Source organism: Marmota monax, unplaced genomic scaffold, assembly GCF_021218885.2.
Source record: "Marmota monax isolate L192 unplaced genomic scaffold, Marmota_monax_Labrador192_F-V1.1 WCK01_AAM20220418_F8-fsc00196, whole genome shotgun sequence".
Classification (NCBI taxonomy): Eukaryota; Metazoa; Chordata; class Mammalia; order Rodentia; family Sciuridae; genus Marmota; species Marmota monax.
Window position 1 is genome coordinate 1,231,572 of NW_026694390.1, and position 22,849 is coordinate 1,254,420.

A 22,849-nucleotide genomic window follows, 5' to 3' on the forward strand; every position below is an offset into this window, starting at 1 on the left:
AAATATCTCCTCTTGCATCTGCACTCCATCTCTCTCTGGTCCTTCCACCCCTCACTGCAACACCACTTATGACACACAAGACTTATGTCAAATTAGTAACAACTGCTGCCACTAACTCCCCATCTTCTATGTGACAGACACTGTGGTACAACTTTTATATACATTATATTAGTCCTTAAGAAATCTGTAAACATAATTTTTCTTATTTTGTGGGCAAAGAAAACTAAGTACAGAGAGGCTGGGTAACTTGTATCAGAAGCAGAGCACAGACTTGGTTTGGTTTGACACACTTTCCACTTTGTCTCTTGTACCTTTTTCACTAATCCTCCCCCTGTAAGACCATAGCACAGGGAAGGAAAAAAAAAAAAAAAAAAAAAGCAGCAGCCCTTATTGAAGATAGCTGGGGGAGGTGTGTTTGGGGTGGGGGACAGTGATTATTCTTCCCTTCATTCTCCATTAACTAATAAATAAGCCTTTGGTTCCTGGTCTGGCTGATCCATACCATCGTGCCACTGAACCAAGTTCTATGGCAACTGCTCAAATTTAAGTTAAATAATTTACCTTTGAGAAACAGCTCTTTCCCTTTTCTTCAGGCAGAGAGAGAAACACGGTCCCCTGTTTATAGAGCTCTACCTCCAATAAAGTGCCATTTAATGAGAAAGATGATGAGCAAGGGTTAAGCAGTTGGGACTTAACTGATAAACTACTTTTCCTTAGAAGGAAAATAATCAATACTAGAGTTAAAATAAAGCATTTTCTTTAGAACTGAAGAGTAGCAGCACCACAGTTTTACTGACATGAACAAAGAGTGGCTTTATTTGTTCCTCTGAGCCTTTGTTTCCTCATCTGAAAATGGGTTATAATACCTATTTCATAGGGTTGCTATGAGGATTAAATGTAATGAAGGTCCATTCATTACCTGGTCTATGGTAACCGCTCAAAAAAAATAGCTATTACATATGTGATATAGCTGCAATGTCAGTGCCATCCAACAAGACATCATCTATGGATGGCAGTGAGCAGCCTGCCTTCTAACTGAAGGAGCTCGTGTGCAAATGTCCCTAGAGCAGGATACAGTGCCTTAACATCTGTGCTGATTCTTACATTCTAGCTACCTTCCCCAGGCTAACTCATTTTAATTAAAATAAAGGAAATGGTAACTTGGGATATAATAAATCAGTTAGAAGAGTCTGCATTGTGTGCCCATTTATCACGACCCAAGATCTCTTCCTGGCCAACAGCTCCCTCCTACAATCTCTCAAGCCATCTTCAAAGCAGCTGGTGCCAAAGCTAGCTTTCTTAAGATACCTGTTTGTTCATCTCCCTCAGGTAGCTACCTCTGCCATTTCACAACCTCTCATTTTGGAGTCTGCTTACACACTGAGGACAGACCATATTTTGTTCTGCAGTGGAAGCTCCCAGGCAAAGTGATGGAAGAATATGCACTACTCCAGTAATGTTAGTGGAATAACATTGCTGCTATGACCTTTGACAGGAAGAAAAACCACTATTATTTTGAACATATGACTATGCCTGGCATCCCTACTGGTTAATCTATTTTGAAAAAATAAAAATAATAATACCAGACTGCATACCTAAAAAATCCTAGGGAAAATGGCAGGGCACTTCTCTCAAATATTCTATGCTCTAAGAATTTTTTTTTGTAGGGCGGCTGGGGTGGGGGGTACTGGGGATTAAACTCAGGGGCACATAACCATTGAGCCATATCCCCAACCCTTTTTTATTTTATTTTTTCTAAATTTTGAGACAGGGTCTTGCTAAATTGCTTAGGGCCTCACTAAGTTGCTGAGGCTGGCTTTGAACTTATAATCCTCCTGCCTCAGGCTCCCAAGCCTTTTGGATTACAGGCACGCACCACCATGCCCAGTTTTTGGCTGAGAATTATTAACTGGGGGAGGACAAGAAGAAGCGGCAGGTCACTGAATCAAAGGGAAAGCAGAATAACTCTGGTGTCAGAAATAATAATGGTAGTAACCACACAGTATTCAGAACTGTTCTATAAGTGATTGTAAGTGGGATGTCAAAGATTACTAATGAAATCCATTCAGAAACACATAATTTATGACAATTACCTCCACAATTAAAATATCCTCACCCAAACCCCCCCAAAAAAGGAAACTCTTCTCTATTGAAATAAGATTTCATACATAGATAAATATATTTAAACTTTCTTTTAACTATAAGTAAATTCAAACAGACTGTTATAAAACAGAATACTTTACACAGCTGTCTGTATAGATCATAGAAAACAAAAAACCAAGATGTTGAGTGAGTGGGTGCTGGTGGTGAAAACTGCAGAGTCAAAATTTGCTAAACAATGAAATGGGGGTTACTATGGCTTATGAACATGGCCCACCCTGATTACTAATGGTTTGTCAACCTTTGAACTCTAGAAATTCAAGATTTTCTCCTTCTTCCTCTGCCTGCTTTGGTCCGTGTCCGGCTAGCTGGTCGGACAGTAAGTTGCTTTTTGAAGTCCACTAAGCAATCTGTGGCTTCTGAAATGGAAACAAAAGACTTGATAGGAGACTCATTTAAGCCAAGCTGTGTGAGGGAACTCTGCATCTCTCTGCTGCAGCCTGCCTCTTCCACACCTGGTGAGGGCAACCTAGAAGGAAGGGGAAATTTTAAGTTCAATATACACCTACTGGCCCCCAAATATGTGCTATGCACTTTATGAGGGGCTTTTACATATAATAGTAGTACACATAATCTTTGTAACAATCCAACTAGTTAAGTACTATCATTGTACAGATAAGGAACTAGGTGAATCACATAACCTAAAAGCATTGAAAGAATGAGGATTCAGACTCAAATTCCCAAGCTGCCTGAAATCTAGGTCCAAAGGATCAGGGTTGGATGGGGATAGAGAAGTCAGGTAAGTAGGACCATAGCTTCTGCTCTATTTGTTTTAATACCATAAGTGAAAGAAGCTATCCATGCCATTCTTAGCTCAGATGTATAGTTATTATAGAGTTGAGAGAGAGAGACAGAGAAAGAGACAGAGGCATCATACTACTTCCACAGTGATTTATATTTTCAACAGTTTGACTATCACACTCACACAAAATCCAGGACCAGGCCTATACTTTTCAGAACTGCTGACAGCTACATTTCTGTGTATACCTCAACTCACCTGAAGGTTCCTATTTCTGAAGACTTGGTTTTTATCTCTGCATCTGTGATAGGAAAGAAAAAGTAATAATGTTGGTAATCATAACACTTGTCACCGATCTGGTATTTCCTGTATTCTAGGCGCTGTTTTTCATCAGGCCTATTCAAGTAGCTCAGACCCCCAATCCTCAGACCAACAGAATGTGAGCATTAGTATCCAACAGGCTCAGCGGCAGAATTATCAAGGTGAACACTTTTCAATGAACCACCTCTGAATAAATCTACTTCAAATCTGGACTTGAGCAATAAGGAGTTGCCAAGGGAAATCTGCCACCTGCAGAGATTCACAACCTGGTGATCTAGAGGCAGCAGGATGTAGAGCTTGGAAAGGCTGCCTTTTTTATAGTAATCAGAAGGCACAACAGATTAGCTTGGTGGGAGTGAACTATTAGAACTACATGGTAACAAATCTTACCAAGCTTAAGCAAAAGCTCCTCTTTCATCTACATCTGATGAATTTGAACAATAGTGACTAATAGCAACAACAGTAATAATAGCAGCTAACATTTATTAAGAGCCTTATTTATGCCAGAGAATACAATCTATAAAGTTGGTATTACTAACATTCTGCAATACTCTTGACCAATACATTCTAATCTCCCTAAAAAAAATAGAAAGAGAAAGAGAAGGAGCTACTTCATCCAATCCCCCAGAAGCATAAGTTGGGAGGCTAAGCTAAAGGTAATATATGAATGATGAACAAAACATCAAGAGGAGGCAGTAATGTCTGCATGTCTAGTTTTCCACACTAGTTTCTTTAGAAAGCTTACTCCGGTATTGTGTCATTCCCCTATGATTTGAACATGTTTCCCAGGTCTGCTATCAGGCCTTTTTAAAGCCTGAAATGAATCACATGAATAAGATGAGTTATCTCCTCATCTTCTTAGGGAGAGATGACCTAGACTGAGTCTCAAAGGTCAGCTGATCAGGCCAAAAATGCACTCACATAGCTCCCAACATATAGTTAGGAGTTGACAGTGGCCCTGGAAGGCTTTAGACAGAAACTCAGAAAACTAATCCTAGGATTCTCACCTTCAGTCTTATGCTCAGACTGTTCCAAGAGACTGAGGAGTCGCCCTTCATTGTGGCCTTTTTCCTGTGACAGAGAGAAACAGATGAAAGGGTTACTTCGTGGAACAGTCTAAAATAAATGTGCCTTAGCCCAGATCACACCTATTTTCCAGAAAATAAGAGGTGTGGCAAACAGCTCTAGGGAAGTCTTTTGCTTTCTAGTAAATGAGGGAAGACAAGGAAAAAAAGTAAACTCTAATACACAGAATACATCTCTATGTCAAGAATATAATCCAAGAATGGATACTATTAGCAAGCCAAATCAGTCCACTAAAATCACATCAAAGAACACCTGCCTCAGACCTATGATAGATTTGGGGAGATTTAAAATAGAAAATAAGTTTCAAGGTAGCTTCTACAGGTAGCAATACCAAAAGAATAAAATGGCTCTTTGGTATAAGTAAGCTCTCACCTATGAACCATAATTTCAAATCACCACATCAAAAAATTACCCATTCATAGAAAGATCCCCTTCTTCTTGCATGACAGAGAATGGCTTCCTCATTGTGAGTTCAAAGCCAGCCTCAGCAAAAGCAAGGTGCTAAGCAACTCAGTGAGACCCTGTTGCTAAATAAAATACAAAATAGGGCTAGGGAATGTGCTCAGTGGTTGAGTCCCCCTGAGCTGAATCCCTAGTATACCCCCCCAAAATATGTTTAGAACTATTGTCCCAATAGTTTCATTTCAGGAGATCTATTTAAAGAAATAATTGGTGGTACAAAGACAGACTAATATATTTAAATGCTTTATAATACAAAAGGACTATGAAAATAACTAAATGTCCAATGGTTAGGTGACCATGTGTGATACAAACATTAACAGTAATTGTTAAAAGTAGTTTAAAAATAAACCCAGAAAGACGTTTATACTACACATTGTTTTTGTTTTTTTTAAAAGAGAGAGAGACAGAGAAAGAGAGAGAGAATTTTTTTCATATTTATTTTTTTTTTTAGTTTTCGGCGGACACATCTTTGTTTGTATGTGGTGCTGAGGATCGAACCTGGGCCACACGCATGCCAGGCGAGCGTGCTACCGCTTGAGCCACACCCCCAGCCCTTACACATTGCTTTTATAAGTCCTAAAAAATTTATACTATTATATACTATAGGATTATAAAGCATATATAATCCTATATGGAAGAGTCTAAAATATATGTGCCTTAGCCCAGATAACACCTATTTTTTATATATAGCATGCATGTGTGTGTGTGAGTGTGTGTGTGTATATATATATATATAAAACATTATGTATGATGTGTATATAAAGAGTGTGTATGTACATGTAGTATATATATCTTGTGTGTGTATAAAGAATGGAAGAAAATAAGCCAAAATATTTAAAAAGTTGCTATCTTCAAGTAGCAAATTATGGGTGATGACTTCTCCTGGTTTTTCATACTTCTATTGAACTTTCATTGTTTTCTATAATGAACATGTATTACTTTGGTTTTGTTGTTGGTGGTGGTGGTGGTGCTAGGAATTGAATCTAGGGTTTTGAGCAAGCTAGGCAAACACTCTATCACTGAACTATATCCCTAGTCCAAATTACCTTTTAAATTAAAAAGTAATTTAAAAAAAGCACAAATTCTATTTCAAGATAACAGGAAGGAAGGGGAGAGGGAACAGGAAGCCCAGAAAAGAACTATTATGGCCTCTTAAAATTAAGTAGGGTTAGGTAGGCTTTCCCAAAACACTCCCCACATACCTTTGGGTTCCTCAGCCACTTCCCTTCCACAGTTGAACATGCTCTACCACTTCCTTCAAGTCCATTTCCTTGGTTACTCCTTGCAAGCTGGAGACAGGAATCTACATGATATTGATACTCTCCAAATGGGACCAGGGATTTACAAAGATAACACTTTTCAACCCTAGCCAATCAGAAGAGAGAGAAAAAGCAGTTTTAAGATTTGCATTTGCCTCTGGGCTCCTGGATGTCTCAAATTGTGTTTTTACATCTTGAAGTTATTCTGCTGAGGAGATACGTCAACCAATGCAGATTTGCTCAGCGGGATTACCAATAAAACTAACCCCATGCCAATCAAACGGACTGAGTGATTAGCATTTTCCCTGGCTGTTTCTATGTATCCTGCTGTTGCAGCAGTGGGATGGTAATGAAATCAGCTCTTCTAACTATCTCAAACAATGCTGATTGCTCCACCGACATAAAATATTCTGTCAAACTCTTCTGAAATTAAGTGTAATCGTTTTTTTTTTTTCCAAAGAGAAGTTAAAATTTTGACAGAAAAGGGAGTACCAAGAGCATTAAATCAAGATAACATCTTTACCAGGTTGATGAACTCAATCTGATTAGTAAATCTAGTCTGTCTATATGCTAACTTCCTTACTCTACAACCTGTAACATCAACTAGGAAGTTACTAAAACATGTGGGCTTGCCAGAGGCTTTTGCATAATTTCATATACATGGTTATTCTTGTTTTTTTATAACAACATAGTTTGGAAAGAGAGAGGAAAGTATGCCCTTGAAGTAATGTTTATTGGATATCATTAAAACCGGAATTATTTGGGGCCAAAGAAAAAAATCAATACATTAAGTATTTCTCTGTAGTCAATACCTGTGGAAGGCCCTTGAAACATATTTCTCAATTAATTCTTCAGCACTATTAGAAAAGAACATTCTTCCCAAGGTCTTATATCTCATAATTACCAGAACGTACATACATCTAACTTCATAAGATCATTTTAGCTTAAGAAGCTGAAGAAAACTTTCTGGCACATGCTTAAATTTCTCTCTCTAGTCATTACTATTCAGTAACTACAGTAAAATATTAGCTCTATGGAAGAATTTCTCCAGAAGTCTTTAAACAAGTACTTAATTATCTGGAAGAATGTAAACAAATCTCTGCATTATAAGAAAAGCTAGACCAGTGTCCCTTTCAGGATTTATCAATTAATGCATTGATATATAAACACTGAAATTAATAAACTGCATTTATAAATTGATAACTAAGCATTTATTTGTCAATTATCTACTATATATGAGAGATACAGCACTGAAGAAGGAGTTGAAGTTTTAGAGACAGATAGGCTTTGCCATTTCTGGCCACATGATCCTAACCAATTAATTACATATATTTTCTCTTCATTTCTTTATTTAAAAAAGAACTACTATACCTTTTCCACTATTATATAGTTACAAAATAAATAAAGCATCTAGAACAATGACTGGCACATAATATTTGGTGCCCAATAAACAGTTAATATTATTGCTGTTGCAGTCACATTTTATTAGATGTTAGGGACATAAACATAAATGAAAGCAAATATCTGCCTTCAACTCACACCAGCTGGGGACACAGAAATTTTTTTTAAAACTGCAATACAATCCTAAAGGAATATTACTAAATAGAATTCCAAAGGATGAAATGATCAACTCTGCTCAAATGAATTAGGGAACACAGCTCTGAAATTTGGAGTCTAAAATTTTTATTTTTTAAATATTAAAGTTTCTAGGAAACTATCACCAAAGAAGACAATCTATAGAAAGGGAGAAAATAAGCTATACATGTAAAAAGGAGTTATTTAAAATAAGAATACATAAGGAACTCAAAAACCTCAATATTAAAGAGTTGCATAACTTGATTAAAAATGGGGAATAAACCTATATAGACATTTCTCAAACAAAAACACACAAATAGCCAACAAGTAGATGAGAATATGCTCAACATCACTAATCATCAGGGAACTGCAAATCAAAATCACAATGCAGTAGCACCTCACTCCAATAGCCATGGCTATTATCAAAAAGACAAATGATAACAAGTGCTGGCAAGATTGTGGAAAAAAAGGAATCCTTGCTCACTGCTGGTGGGAATGTAAATTAATAAAGCTATTATGGAAAACAGAATGGAGGTTCCCCAAAAAATTAAAAATAGAAATACTATATGATCCATATATATGTACACTATATACACTCCTGGGTATATATCCAAAGCCAGTGAAATCAGTATGTCAGAAAGACATCTGCATGCCCACCTTTGTGGAAATGGAAACAACCTAAGCATCCCTCAGTGGATGAATGGATGAAGAAAATGAAAAACTATTCAACTATTAAAAAAAGATTGAAACCATGTCCTTTGTGACACCGTGGATGGAACTAGAGACCATCATAAGTGAAATAAGACAGGTACAGAAAGACAAGTAGTACATGATCTCACTCATATGTGGAATATAAAAACACTGATCTCATAGATGTTTAGAGCAGAAGAATGATTTCCAGAGACTGGGACAGGAGGCAGGGATGGGATGAGGTTGATCAGTGTCAAACTAAGTTATAGTTAGTTACAGGAATAGGAAGTTCTGGTGTGCTTTTGCACAGGAGGGTGACTATGGATAAAGTACTGCTTTTAGTTCAATGTTTTCACTGTAAAAGAATGGTGACTGTTGGAGAAAATAGGTATGTTTGATTTGACTCACGCTACACAGTACATACATGTATCAAAACACATGGGACAGCATTAATATGAATATTTTTTTTTTTTTTTAGTTTTCGGCAGACACAACATCTTTGTTTGTATGTGGTGCTGAGGATCAAACCCGGGCCACACGCATGCCAGGCAAGCGCGCCACCACTTGAGCCACATCCCCAGCCCCATGTGTTATTATTTAAAAAAAAAATTTTTTTTAGTTGCAGATCGACAGAATACCTCTATTTATTTTTATGTGGTGCTGAGAATCAAACCCAGTGCCTCACACATGCTAGGTGAACACTCTACCACTGAGCCACAACCCCAGCCCCTATGTATTAGTTTTTAAAAATAAAGAAAAAACAAAAAGAACCTGAAAATCTCATTTTCTGCCTAGTGACTCACTGGTAATGTAGTGTTGATAACCTCTTTGTTTTCAGGAGGCAGCACCTATATATACCTGATCCATTCCTTAGAATGAACTTTTTTTAGTCAAACTGCAACCCACAACCCAAGGAAGTCTATATTACCCAACCTTTTGCAACTCAACTTGTGTACTATTACACAGCAAAATGTTTGCTGCTTTCCCAAACCACCAAATACCAATTTACAAATTAAAAGAAAACAGAAACCTAAGAGCAACGTGGAAGTGCAGTGGGTGGCAGGATCATTTTTAGTGTACTGAAAGGGGATGCAGGTATGACTTATATTGATATAACACAGAAATAAGAAAAAGTCCAAGCATCCAAGCAATGAAGTGATTGGCAAGCCAAAGAAATACAGAGTAAGGAACTGGTCTCTTTATTTGGTTCAAGCAATGGCATGTTAAATAAGAGCTCTGTGAATGCAGCGCACCTACTTACTTGTCAATGTCTAGGGAAGCCTGTGCAGTTGTCCTGCTGTCACTCTTGTTCTTGGCCTCTCTTTGTCTCCGAGTCAACACTTTCACACAAGAAAAGGAAAAAAAAAAATGTTAGCTAGCAGTAGACTCTAAGTATAAAAAATAAAATATATAGGAAGAAGCAAAGTTTAATAATCTAGTCTGGGGGAAGAAGTGCAATATTTGGGAAGCCTCAACCTTTCTAGTACTGAGAATAACACCCATAACATGTACCAAAACCACCAGCCACAAGACATTCCCCTAACTATTTGCTAAACCCATGAGGACCTGAGATCTAGTTCACTCCAAGAAAGGTTTCTGTGTATTACACCACCTTGAAGCAATCAAGGGAAGGATCTACACTTTCCCAGCCACAATTCCCAACCACTCTTCAATGAGGTATACTATGAAATACAGTAATGACAGCTACAGCTGAGTACCTACTATAATCTCCAATCTTTACAAAATGTTTCATTTATAAACAAGGAAACTGCCCCTTAGAACAGTTAATACAACCAGTCCTTTCCAGTGTACCTGGACCACATCCCACTTCCAATGAGTATAGATGGTTTTAGCTCAGGTGATGTACAAATATTTTGTTACATCAAAAGATATGTTTATAAAACCATAGACCCTTAAGGAACCTTGTAAATTATTTAATTAAGTGTTTTGCAGTTTAATTCTTTGCCACAACAAGAAAAACAATGATCAGTTCACTCAAACCCTGCCTTCCTTTCTTTTAACATGTGAAATCCCTATAACGAAGAATTTATAAAGGTTACTAGTTCATGAAATAACTTACATTGTGAATTATTTATCTAGTTCATGGGTCAAACTTCTTCTGTGGGTCCAGATGGTAAATATTTTAGGTTCAACAGGCCATGTGGTCTCTATCACAACTATTCAACTCTGCATTGTAGCAGGAAGCATAAACAAATGGGTGGAGCTGTGTCAATCAAATTTTATTTACTATAACTGGTATTTGGCTGGATTTGGCCCACAGCTGGCCATAGTTTGCCTACCCTTTGAGTCCAACTTACTACTCACTTTATATCTATAAACACCCCTCATAAGTAATCACATGGTCTAGTCTTGACTGTAAGGGGAATGTACTTCTTCCTAGGGAAACTCATTCTACTCCTACATAGCAATCTAATGGAACCTACATTTACTGGGGAATATGAATAAATTTATTCACCTTTTCCATAAGTCAGCATTATAATACAACCTAACAAGTCGTATTATAATCTTGGACTTACTTGCTTATCTTCCCCATTAAAATGTAGCCTCTTTTAAAGGAGAGACTACATCCATTCACTAGGCCAATCCCTATTAAGACCTAGATTCCAGACTCTTTTTTTTTTATATTTATTTTTTAGTTTTCGGTGGTCACAACATCTTTATTTTTGTGGGGCTGAGGATCGAACCCAACGCCCCACGCATGCCAGGCAAGGGCGCTACCGCTTGAGCCACATCCCCAGCCCGGATTCCAGACTCTTTTGAGTGCCTCCATTAGTGCTAATTTTTAGTATGACCCTCCAGATTGTTATTATTATCTTCATCCCTTTTTGTTGTTGTTGTTGCTATGCTAGGGATTGAACCCTGGCACTTTACCACAGAGGGACATTTTACTACTGAGCCACAACATCAGCCCTTTTTATTTTGAGACAGGGTCTCACTGAGTTGCTGAGGCTGGCCTCGAACTTGCAATCCTTCTGCCTCAGCCTCCCCAGCCACTGGAATTACAGGTGTGAGCCACCACACCTGGCTATCTTCATCCCTTTTTAAAGGTATAGAAACAAAGTGAGATGGTTGACTTTGTCAAACTTTCACAACTGGTAATCAGTAAAACCAGACCTGACTCCTACATCAAAGCTTTTAACTTCCTACTTATGTTCTTCTAGACAGATTGCAATTTGTCAGTTTTTCTCTACATGTATGACATTCTCAAACTGTCTCCAACACTCAACAGCCTGACCAATAAAAAGAAGAATAGAACCATGAGCTATTCTATATGGATTCATATTATACTAATATAGTCAAGACTCTTAACTGTTAGGCTTTACTGACAATCCTGGTTTACTGAACTTAAAGGCAATTAAAATCCATCCCCTACCCTCCCAAATAATCTTCAAATTAAATGTTATCAATATAGTTCTCTTAATTCTATATCTAATGAAGTTGCTGAGTATTTTTATCCCCTTAAACACAGTAGTGTATGTTTGTCCCTATTCTTTTCAACTGAATAGTCTGCTATGTTGAGATCATCTGCAGTTTTGACTGTCATTTGATGTCATATTCTCTTTTCCAGCTTTGTGTCATTTGCATATACAATAAGCATGATTTCTATATCTTTATCCATCAGTAGGGAAAAAGAATACGCCCAAGGACTGTGGCATGTTATCAGATAAGCCTGTCTTTTTACCAATCCAACTTTCTTTTAAATGATAAATCAAGAAAATGTTTATTGGGAATCATCAATGTGCAAGTAATTTGGGAAAATATAGAAAATTTGAGGCAGGGTCCTTACTTTTAAGGAACTTGTAGCTTACTAAAGGAGACAGCACATGCACTCAAATAACTGTAACACAGGTGTAAAGAGGTATGCATAGTAAAACAACATCACACACATAAGCAACTTCATGAAAAATTCATCAAATGCCTTGCTAAAATCAGTTCTCAAAGGTTGACACCTCAGACAGGCATGGTGGCACATGACTATAGTCCCAGAGACTCAGGAGGCTGAGGCAGGAGAATCACAAGTTTGGAGCCAGCCTCAAGAAACCTAGTGGGCCTTAAGCAACTTGGTGAGACCCTGCTTTAAAAAAAAAAAAAAAAAGGCGGGGTTTGGCTGGGAAGCTTGGGGATGCAGCTAGCACCCCCCCCCCAAAAAAAAGGTTGGCGCATCAACAATCAACAATTACTGAACCTTTTTTAAAAAAAAATATTTATTTTTTAGGTGTAGATGGGACACAACACAATGCCTTTATTTTTATGTGGTGCTGAGAATTGAACCCGGGTCCCTCCCGTGCTAGGCGAGCGCTCTACCGCTGAGCCACAATCCCAGCCCACTGAACCTTTTTTTTCCTCCTCCTCTTTCTATTTGTCCCCTCATCTTGACTACCATGTATTTTTCTAAGAACAAACAAACAAAAAAAAAGAAACTTGGAAATCTCTCCACAGATAGGCCTGGAAAAAGAATTAACTGCTTACAGCACTTTATATATACCTCTATTAACTGAGCACATTTTTGTTCTAATTCATTTATATTGTCCTTCTTTCAGGCTGGGGTTGTGGCTCAGAGGTAGAGTGCTCGATCCTCAGCACCACATAAAAATAAAATCAAGATATTATGTCCACCTATAACTAAAAAATAAATACTAAAAAAATAATGTCCTTCTCTCTTCTATACCATGCAGTTTCTGAATACAGAGACTCCGAGGACTTTTGTTGTGTTGTTAATAAATCTGATCAGTATCCTCAGCAGAGTCTAACACAGATTAGATGCTAATAAATATTTGCTCAATTACATTGTATCAACAGATTCTAGGGAAGAAAGAGCTCACTTTTACAAGGATCTATTCTGTGCTAGGGACTTCATAAACATAACTTTTAATCTTTACAACAATAATATATAATGATATATGCAAGGCATATATTATATATGATATATGCCTTGCATATATCATTATCTCTTTTATAGATAATGAAATAACAAATAATCTGATCAGGGTCAGAAAACTAGAAACAAAACAAAAAATGGCACAAGGAATGCAAAACAATTCTAATTAGTAGGAAGCATATATTCTTCTACAAGACAAGGCTGCATCTCCTGGGAAAGAAGAGGATAAAAGATAAGAGGAGAAAAAGTGATAAATAGTAGAAAAAAATTTGAGGGAAGACACTTGGCAGATGGCTGGGAACTATATGGCAATTCTATTATTCAATATTAGGATCAGAGTAGACTTGACCAGACCTTACAGGAACAGTTCTCCTTTGGGAACTCTGGCCCCTTCAAAGGAGCCTCTTAAAGGGAGATGACAGAGCCAATATTTTAAAAGGGGTATGAACACAATCACAGGACAAGTTAGAAGAGGGTGGGTATCACTGAAAGCTGAGAGAGCTGCCTATAAATAAATACATAGCCATTAACAGCTGTTTCTATTACTGGACAGGAAATGCCCTAAGGAATTGCATTTAGGACTGTAGCTTGGCACTGTTAAGATGCAAAGAAGCAGTACTGTCTACTGGCTTTGGAGTTCGAAAGGTGTCCAAATTGGGCCTCTACTAGTTGTGGGGTCTTAGGCAAGTTCCATAACCTCTTCATGTCAAGTTTCCTTGCTTTCAAAAATGAAATTTTAATAGCATAAACTCTCATGTGTTTTGGTAAGGATCATACCAAATACTCCAAGTTGTAAGAGTATCTGGACCACAGAAACCCCTAAGCAAACATTACTTTTTATTATCTGTTTATAGAATTTTCATTATTCTTCAAGATTTATATTTTAGCCTTACCCAAAAACTTAAGCCAATGTTTAAAACCAACATCCACCAGCTGTCTAGCATTTAAGTCTTAGTCTTAAGCGGTTTTCATACTAATTTATACAAACAAAATGGACAAATACATAGCTCAAGCATTACGGAATGATTATCAATACTATGTAAACATCAGCACATTTGTTCCCAAAATTCAAAGAAGATAAGCCATCAAAAATAAAAACATATGCCCTAGTACTGTAAATAGTGAAGGAAATGGCTCCTATGAGGAGAATAGAAATTGTATATACAGAGAGAAAGAAATATCTATCTATCTGGCAGAATGACAGTGATTAAAGTCTCCTCAGTTTCCTCAAAACCATGGGAAGCCATAAAGCTGTGTATATTCTTGCTAAGCCCACCCTTCCTAGGGAAGAACAGAAGTTCCCGGGATCAGACAAAGGGAAGAGAGGCGGGGACTGGATTAGGAAAGACAGTAGAATGAATCAGATATAACTTTCCTATGTTCATATATAAATACACAACCAGTGAAACTCCATATCATGTACAACCATAAGAATGGGACCTAACTTATTTTCATGTATGTATAATATGTCAAAATACACTCTACTGTCATGAATATTTAAAAAGAAAAAGAAAAAAACAAAAGACCACCTTCCTCTGCCTAGCACAGAGGGGGCACCATGGTGTTTTCCTCAAGGCTACCTGCCCCTCTACAACACAGGCGCTAAGAGACTAGTCCCATAGGAAAGCTATTATAAGAATTAACTATCAACCACTTTGAGACTAGTGGCTACTTAAGTTTAAATATTAATTAGAATTAAGTATAATTTAGAATTGAACTCCTTAGTCCCATGCACTACATTTCAAATGCTCAATAGCCACATGTGGCTACCATATTTGACACCCCAAGATATAGAGAATTTCTAGCACTGCAGAAAGTCCTAATAGATAGTGCTTCTCCTTTAAGAGATATCCAACACTAATTTGGTCTGCTTTAAATCTGTTTACCTAGGGCACTATAAGAAATCCAAGGGCTGGGGTGGTAGCTCAGTGGTGGAGCACATGTCTAGCTTATGTGAGGTACTGGGTTTGATCCTCAGCAGCACATAAAAAAAAATAAATAAAATAAAGGTATTGTGTCCATCTACAACTAAAAACAATAGAAATCTATTCAAAGAAATCCAAGCTTTCTGTGGCATGCCTTCATCATCTGAATTCTCAGGCCTTGAATGGTTTCAGATGTTATCTGAAAGAATAGTTTAATTCTTCCTTTCAAATCTGATTGACTTTAGCCAGTTACAGTGGCGCACACCTGTGATCTCAGTGGCTCAGGAGATTGAGGCAGGAGGATCGAGAGTTCAAAGCCAGCCTCAGCAAAAGCAAGGAGCTAAGTAACTCAATGAGATCCTGTCTCTAAATAAAATACAAAAAAGGGCTGGGGATGTGGCTCATTGGTTGAGTGTCCCTGAGTTCAATCCCCAGTATCCCCTGCTCCTCCCCCCAAATCTGAGTGACTTATATTTCATTTCTTTCCTAATTGTCCTGGCTAGAATCTCCAGTGCCATGAAGAACACAAGTGGCAAGAGAGGACATTTTTGTCTTGTTCCTGATCTTAGGGAAAGCTTTTAGTCTTTCACAATTAAGTATGGTGTTAGCTGTGGGTTTTTCATAGATGCCCTCTATAAAGTTAAGAAGTTCTTGTCTGTTTCTAGTTTGTTGAGTATTTTTTATCATGAAAATGTGTTGAATTTTGTCAAATACCTTTTCTGCATCCATTTAGATGATCACATGGTTTGTCCTTTGTCCTACCTTAACTAATATTAAACCAAACCCTATGACATTTTTTTGATGACAAAAAGTACTTGTGAGAACTTTCACATCATTCTACCACCAAAACTATTAACTTGACCCACCTGCATGGTGGGCCTACCCAGGCCCAGGGTAGGCAGGTCCATCCTGCCACCGGCAGACCCCTGTCGGAGCACAGGCCCAGCCCAGATCTGCCTACACTGACCTGTGCTGGACCCAAGCCCAGGGTAGATCTGAGTGCCCCCGTCACACACACAAGCCCAGGCCTAACCCACTTCCATCTTGGGACACTGCAGATATTGCTATAGCCTTCCCCATGCAGTAGCCTCTACCTTTCGACAACAGACAGGGCCTAGAAGCAGCTATATCTTGGAGCAGGCATCCCAAAGACGGTTTTAAGCACCCTTTCAGTCCCATCTCTGAAAGGCATTGCATCCACTACTGTCTCGAGATACCTCCACTATTGCTGCCACCCCCTTTAATTGTAGTAGCATACCACGAGGGATACCTGCAGGGTCTGGAAGCCCAACATCAAGGTGAGGTACAGATAATCTGCATGGATACTACAAGATTATAGGGTAGAAACTATAATATCTCAGATCCACGCTGCAAGAAAGAGAGACACATAGACAACATGCAAAAACAAAGGAAAAAAGTGCCCCAAACAAACTAGGATACTACAATAACAAAACCCATGGACAGCAAAGTTGATGAAATGTCAGAGAAGGAGTTCAGAATGTTCATAATTAAAATGATCTGTGAATTAAAGAATGACTTAAATGAGCAAATACAGGCAAAAATTGATCACTCCAACAAAGAGATAAGAGAGCCTATAGATAGCAACAGATTACTTCAAGAAAGAGATAGACTGAAAAAAAATAATCAGAAATCCTTGAAATGAAGGAAACAATAAATCAAAAAATTCAATAGAAAGTATCACCAACAGACGAGATCACTTGGAAGACAGAACATCAGATAATGAAGACAAAATATACAATCTGGAAAATAAAGTTGACCACACAGTAAAGATAGTAAGAAACCATGAACAGAACATCCAAGAATTATGGGATAGCATCAAAAGACCAAATCTAAGAGTTATTGGGATAGAGGAAGTCACAGAGTTTCAAACCAAAGGAATGCACAATCTCTTCAATGAGATAATATCAGAAAACTTCCCAAGCATGAAGAATGAATTGGAAAATCAAATACAAGAGGCTTACAAGACACCAAATGTACAAAATTACAACAGATCTACACCAAGGCACATTATAACGAAAATGCCTAGCGTACAGAATAAGGATAGAATCTTAAAGGTTGCAAGAGAGAGGAATCAGATCACATATAGGAAGAGACCAAATTCAATTGTATCTCAGCAGATTTTTCAACTCAGACCCTCAAAGCCAGGAAATCATGGAACAATATATATCAAGCTCTGAAAAGAAAATGGATGCCAACCAAGAATCTTATATCCAGCAAAATTAAGCTTTAGATTTGATGATGAAATAAAAACCTCCAATGATAAACAAAAGTTAAAAGAATTTAAAACTAGAAAGCTCACACTACAAAACATCCTCAGCAAAATATTCCATGAAGAGGAAATAAAAAACAATGATGAAAATCAGCACAGGGAGGTATTACACTAAGGGAAAACTAATCAAAGGAGAAACCCAAGTCAAGTTAAATTAAAAAAAAAGAGCAAAGTGGCTGGGAATACAAATCATGTCTCAATAATAACTCTGAATGTCAATGGCCTAAACTCACCAATCTAAAGACAACAGACTAGGGCTGGGATTGTGGCTCAGCGGTAGAGCGCTCGCCTAGCACGGGCGAGACCTGGGTTCGATCCTCAGCACCACATAAAAATAAAGGCCTTGTGTTGTGTCCATCTACACCTAAAAAATAAATATTAAAAAAAAAAAAAGACATAGACTAGCAGATTGGATTAAAAAAAAAAAAGACCCAACAATATGCTGCCTCTAAGAGACTCATCTCATAGGAAAAGACATCCACAGACTGAAGGTGAAAGGTTGGGAAAAATTATACCATTCACATCAACTACAGAAGCAAGCAGGGGTTCCCATCCTCATATCAAATAAAATAGACTTCAAGCTAAAGGGATACATAACTGCTTAAGGGAACCATACACCAACAAGATATAACAATTATAAGTATATATGCCCCAACACAGAGCATCTACGTTCATCAAACAAACCTTTCTCCAGTTCAAGAGTCAAATAAATCACAACACAATAATTCTGGGTGACTTTAACACACCTCTTTCACCACTGGAAATAAAATCTGAACAAAGAAACTATAGAACTCAATAACAGACTTAACTGACATATATAGAATATTTCCTTTTTTCCCCAGAGCTTTCTGTTCTTTCTTTCTTTCTTTTACAAAATCGACAGCTTTATTTCACATACATATTTTTAACTATTACATACAGAGATATGAAAAAATGTGCTCTATCTCTATATGTGTAATAAGGATTGTAATGCATTCCACTGTTGCCGTGTATTTTTAAAAAATAAATAAAATTTTAGAAAAAGTTAGATTTCTAGTCTCATATACAGAATATTTCATCCTTCAATGAGCAAATACACATTCTCCTCAGCAGCACATAGATCCTTCTCTAAAACAGATCATATATTATGCCACAAAGCAACTCTTAGCAAATACAAAAAAGTAGAGATACTACCCTGCAATCTATCAAATCATAATGGAATGAAACTAGAAAACAATGATAAAATTAAAAGTAAAAGCTACTCCAACACCTGGAGACTAAATAATATGCTATTGAATGAACAATGGGTTGCAAAAGACATCAAGGAGGAGAATAAAAAATTCTTAGAGGTAAATGAAAACAGATACAATGTATCGAAATCTCTGGGACACTATGAAGGCAATACTAAGAGGAAAGTTTTTGCATGGAGTTCATTCTTTAAAAGAAGAAAAAGTCAAAAAATAAATGCCTAACATCACATCTAAAAGCCCTCAAAAAAGAAGTACAAACCAACACCAAAATCAGTAGAAGATAGGAAATAATTAAAATCAGAGATGAAATCAATGAAATTAAAAGAAACAAAAAAATTGACAAAACAAAAAGTTGATTCTTTGAAAAAATAAATAAAATTGACAAACCCTTAGCCATGCTAACAGAGAGAAGGAGAGAGAAAACTCAAATTACTAACATACATGATAGAAAAAGAAATATCACAATAGACACTACAGAAATACAGAAGATAATTATAAATTATTTTGAAAACTTGTACTCCAATAAAATAGAAAATATCGAAGGCATCAAAAAATTTCTAGAGTCATATGATTTGCCCAAATTGAATCAGAATGATATACACAATTTAAACAGATAAATTTCAAGCGATGAAACAGAAGATGCCATCAGAAGCCAAGAAAAGCCCATGATCAGATGGATACACAGCTGAGTTCTATAAGATCTTTAATGAAGAACTAATACCAATACTCCTCAAGTTATTTTGTGAAGTAGAAAGAGTAAGCACTTCCAAACTCATATTCTATGAGGCCAGTATCACCCTGATTGCAAAACCAGGCAAAGAAACATCAAAGAAAGAAAACTTCAGACCAAAATCTCTAATGAACATAGATGCAAAAATTCTCAATAAAATTCTGGCAAATCAAATACAGAAACATATCAAAAAGATAGTGCCCCACGATCAAGTGAGGTTCACCCCAGGGATGCAAGGTTGGTTCAACATATGGAAATCAATAAATGTAATTCATCACATCAATAGACTCAAAGAAAAGAATCATGATCATCTCAATAGATGCAGAAAAAGCACTGGACAAAATACAGCACCCCTTCATGTTCAAAACACTAGAAAAACTAGGGAACAGGAACATATCTCAACATTGTAAAAGCTGTCTATGCTAAACCCCAGGCCAACATCATTCTAAATGGAGACAGTGACAAATCAGTTACAAATCCTCTGAAAGGGAAATGAAGAAAACTACCCCATTTATAATAGCCTCAAAAACAAAAACCTGGGAATCAACACTGAAAGAGGTAAAAGACCTCTACAACAAAAACTACAAAACGCTAAAGAAAGAAATTAAAGAAGACCTTCGAAGATGGAAAGATCTACCTTGTTCTTGGATAGGTAGAATAAATATTTTCAAAATGATCATACTACTGGAAAGCATTATATAGATTTAATGCATTCCAATTAAAATCCCAATGACATTCCTCATAGAAATAGAAAAAGAAGTCATGAAATTGATCTAGAAAAATAAGAGATCCAGAATAGCTAAAGCAATCCTTAGCAAGAAGAGTGAAGTAGGTGGCATCTGTATACCAGTCTGTAAACTATACTACAGAGCAACAAAAACAGCATTGTATTAGCACCAAAATAGACTTGTAAACTAAGGGTACAGAATAGAGGACACAGAGACAAACCCACATAACTACAGTTATCTTTTTTTTTTTTTTTGTAGTTGTAAATGGATAGAATGCCTTTATTTTATTTGTTTATTTTTACATGGTGCTGAGGATCAAGCCCAGTGCCTCACGCTTGCTAGGCAAGTGCTCTGCCGCTGAGCTACAGCCCCAGCCCTACAGTTATCTTATATTAGACAAAGGCGCCAAAAACATACATTGGAGAAAAGACAGCCTCTTCAACAAATGGTGCTGGGAAAACTGGAAATCCATATGCAACAAAATAAAATTAAACTCCTCTCTCTCACCATGCACAAAACTCAAAAGTGGATCAAGGACCTAGAAATTAAACCAGAGACACTGTGCCTAATAGAAGAAAAAGTAGGCCCAAATCTCCATCATGTTGGATTAGGACCCAACTTCCTTAATAAGACTCCTATAGTGCAAGAACTAAAATCAAGAATCAATAAATGGGATGGATTCAAATGAAAAAGTTTCTTCTCAGCAAAAGAAGCAATCAGTGAGGTGAAAAGAGAACCTACATTTAGGAAGCAATTTTTTACCACACGCACATCAAATAAAGCACTAATCTTTATATAAAGAACTCAAAATTTTAACACCAAAACCACAAATAACCCAATCAATAAATGGGCCAAGGAACTGAACAGACAGTTCTCAGAAGATGATATACAATCAACAAATATGTGAAAAAATGTCAACATCTCTAGCAATTAGAGAAATGCAAATCAAAACTACTTTAAGATTTGAGGTGGGGTTGTGGCTCAGCAGTATCGAGCGCTTGCCTAGCACATGTGAGGCCCTGGGTTCAATCCTCAGCACTACATAAAAATAAATAAATAAAATAAAAGTATTGTATCCAACTACAACTAAAAATATTTTTAAAATATTTTTTAGATGTTATGGACCTTTATTTTATTCATTTATTTGTATGTGGTGTTGAGAATCGAACCCAGGCCTCACACATGCTAGGCAAGTGCTCTTACCATTGAGCCACAACCCCAGCCCCCTAAAAAATATTTAAAAAAAAAAAAAAAAAAAACTGCTCTAAGATTTCATCTCACTCCAGTCAGAATGGCAGCTATTAGGAATACAAACAACAACAAGTGTTGGCGAAGATGTGGGGGGAAAGGCACACTCATACATTGCTGGTGGGACTGTGAATTGGTGCAGCCAATGGAGTATGGAGATTCTTAGAAAACTGGGAATGGAACCACCATTTGACCCAGCTATCCCACTCCTCGGTCTACCCAAAGGGCTTAAAAGCAGCATACTACAGGGACACAGCCACATCAATGTTTTTAGCAGCACAATTCACAATAGCTAAACTGTGGAACCAACCTAGATGCCCTTCAGTTGATGAATGGATAACGAAAAATGTGATATATATACACAATTGAACACTATTCAGCATTAAAAGAGAATAAAATCATGGTATTTGCAGGTAAATTGATAGAGCCGGAGAATATAATGCCATATGAAGTTAGCCAATCCCAAGAAACCAAATGCTGAATGTTTTCTCTGATATAAGAATGCTGATTCAAAATGGGTGGATTAGACAAATGCTAGAAAAAGCAAAGGGGAAGGAGGGGAGGGGAGGGGGAATAGGGGTAGGAAAGACAGTGGAATGAGATGGGCATCATTACCCTAAGTACATGTATGAAGTACACAAATGGTGTGAATATACTTTGTATACAACCAGACATGAAAATTGTGCTCTATATGTGTAATATGAACTATAATGCATTCTGTGTCATACATAACAAATTAGAGTAAAAAACTATTAACCTACCTGCATCTGTACCCATATACTTTGCCTATGTGCATATCTACCACAGTACCTCTCATACAACCTACTAATTACTACTTTACCTATTTATGTCCCCCAGCATCCTCTCTCTTTAATTACTTCCGTATTCAGTTCTTGGCATTAAATTGGCACTTAATATAAATGTATACTTAATGAATCAATCTAACAAGGTAGTGTTTTATTCAGAAGTTTGGTGTAGTATTTTTTCTTATTAAGAGCAACAGAATATTTTTATAACTTAGATGAAAATGCCTCCAGAGTCCAATTCAAAGCATAAAGGCCGGCCCTAAGTGTGCCTCATTCCAATCAATAAATGAATTCTTATTCTCTCAGGTACCAGACTCAATAATCTTATTCTACTAGAGATAGCTTCTAAGTTTAAAAAAAAAAAAAAAAACATTCTATATGATTACATTGGTACTTTCTAAACCTAAATTCTTACAACAACCCTTAAAAAGTAGGCATCACAGTGTCCATTTTATATATGTGCAAATAAAGGCTCAGAGGCCTCAAGCCTGTAAATAAATGCCCTGGAATATTATTTGAAGTCCGTTAAGACTGCCAAATATCATTCTTTCCTGCAGAAAAGCCACACATGGCCTCTTATCCCTAACACAAGTTGTAACTAGCAATTTCCTTTCAAATTTAGAGATGTGTTTGCTTTTAAAAAAAAAAAAAAACAAAACTTTTTTTTAATTTCTTACATACATGACAATAGTGGAATGCAT

General features: G+C 37.0%; 1 protein-coding gene across 6 annotated transcripts in view; it reads right to left on the bottom strand.

Annotated features, from left to right (window-relative positions):
- Positions 1-2,155: 2,155 nt before the first annotated feature.
- The window catches only part of Uimc1 (ubiquitin interaction motif containing 1), a 134,583-nt gene continuing 113,889 nt past the window's right edge, over positions 2,156-22,849 (bottom strand). For all 6 annotated transcript variants that reach the window (XM_058586619.1, XM_058586617.1, XM_058586620.1 and 3 more), the window contains 5 exons: positions 9,554-9,632; positions 5,971-6,133; positions 4,228-4,291; positions 3,158-3,200; positions 2,156-2,629 (listed from right to left, as the gene is read on the bottom strand). In XM_058586619.1, coding sequence (XP_058442602.1) covers positions 2,419-2,629; positions 3,158-3,200; positions 4,228-4,291; positions 5,971-6,133; positions 9,554-9,632 — 560 coding nt within the window. In that variant the 3' untranslated portion in view covers positions 2,156-2,418. The remainder of the gene's footprint in view (positions 2,630-3,157; positions 3,201-4,227; positions 4,292-5,970; positions 6,134-9,553; positions 9,633-22,849) is intronic.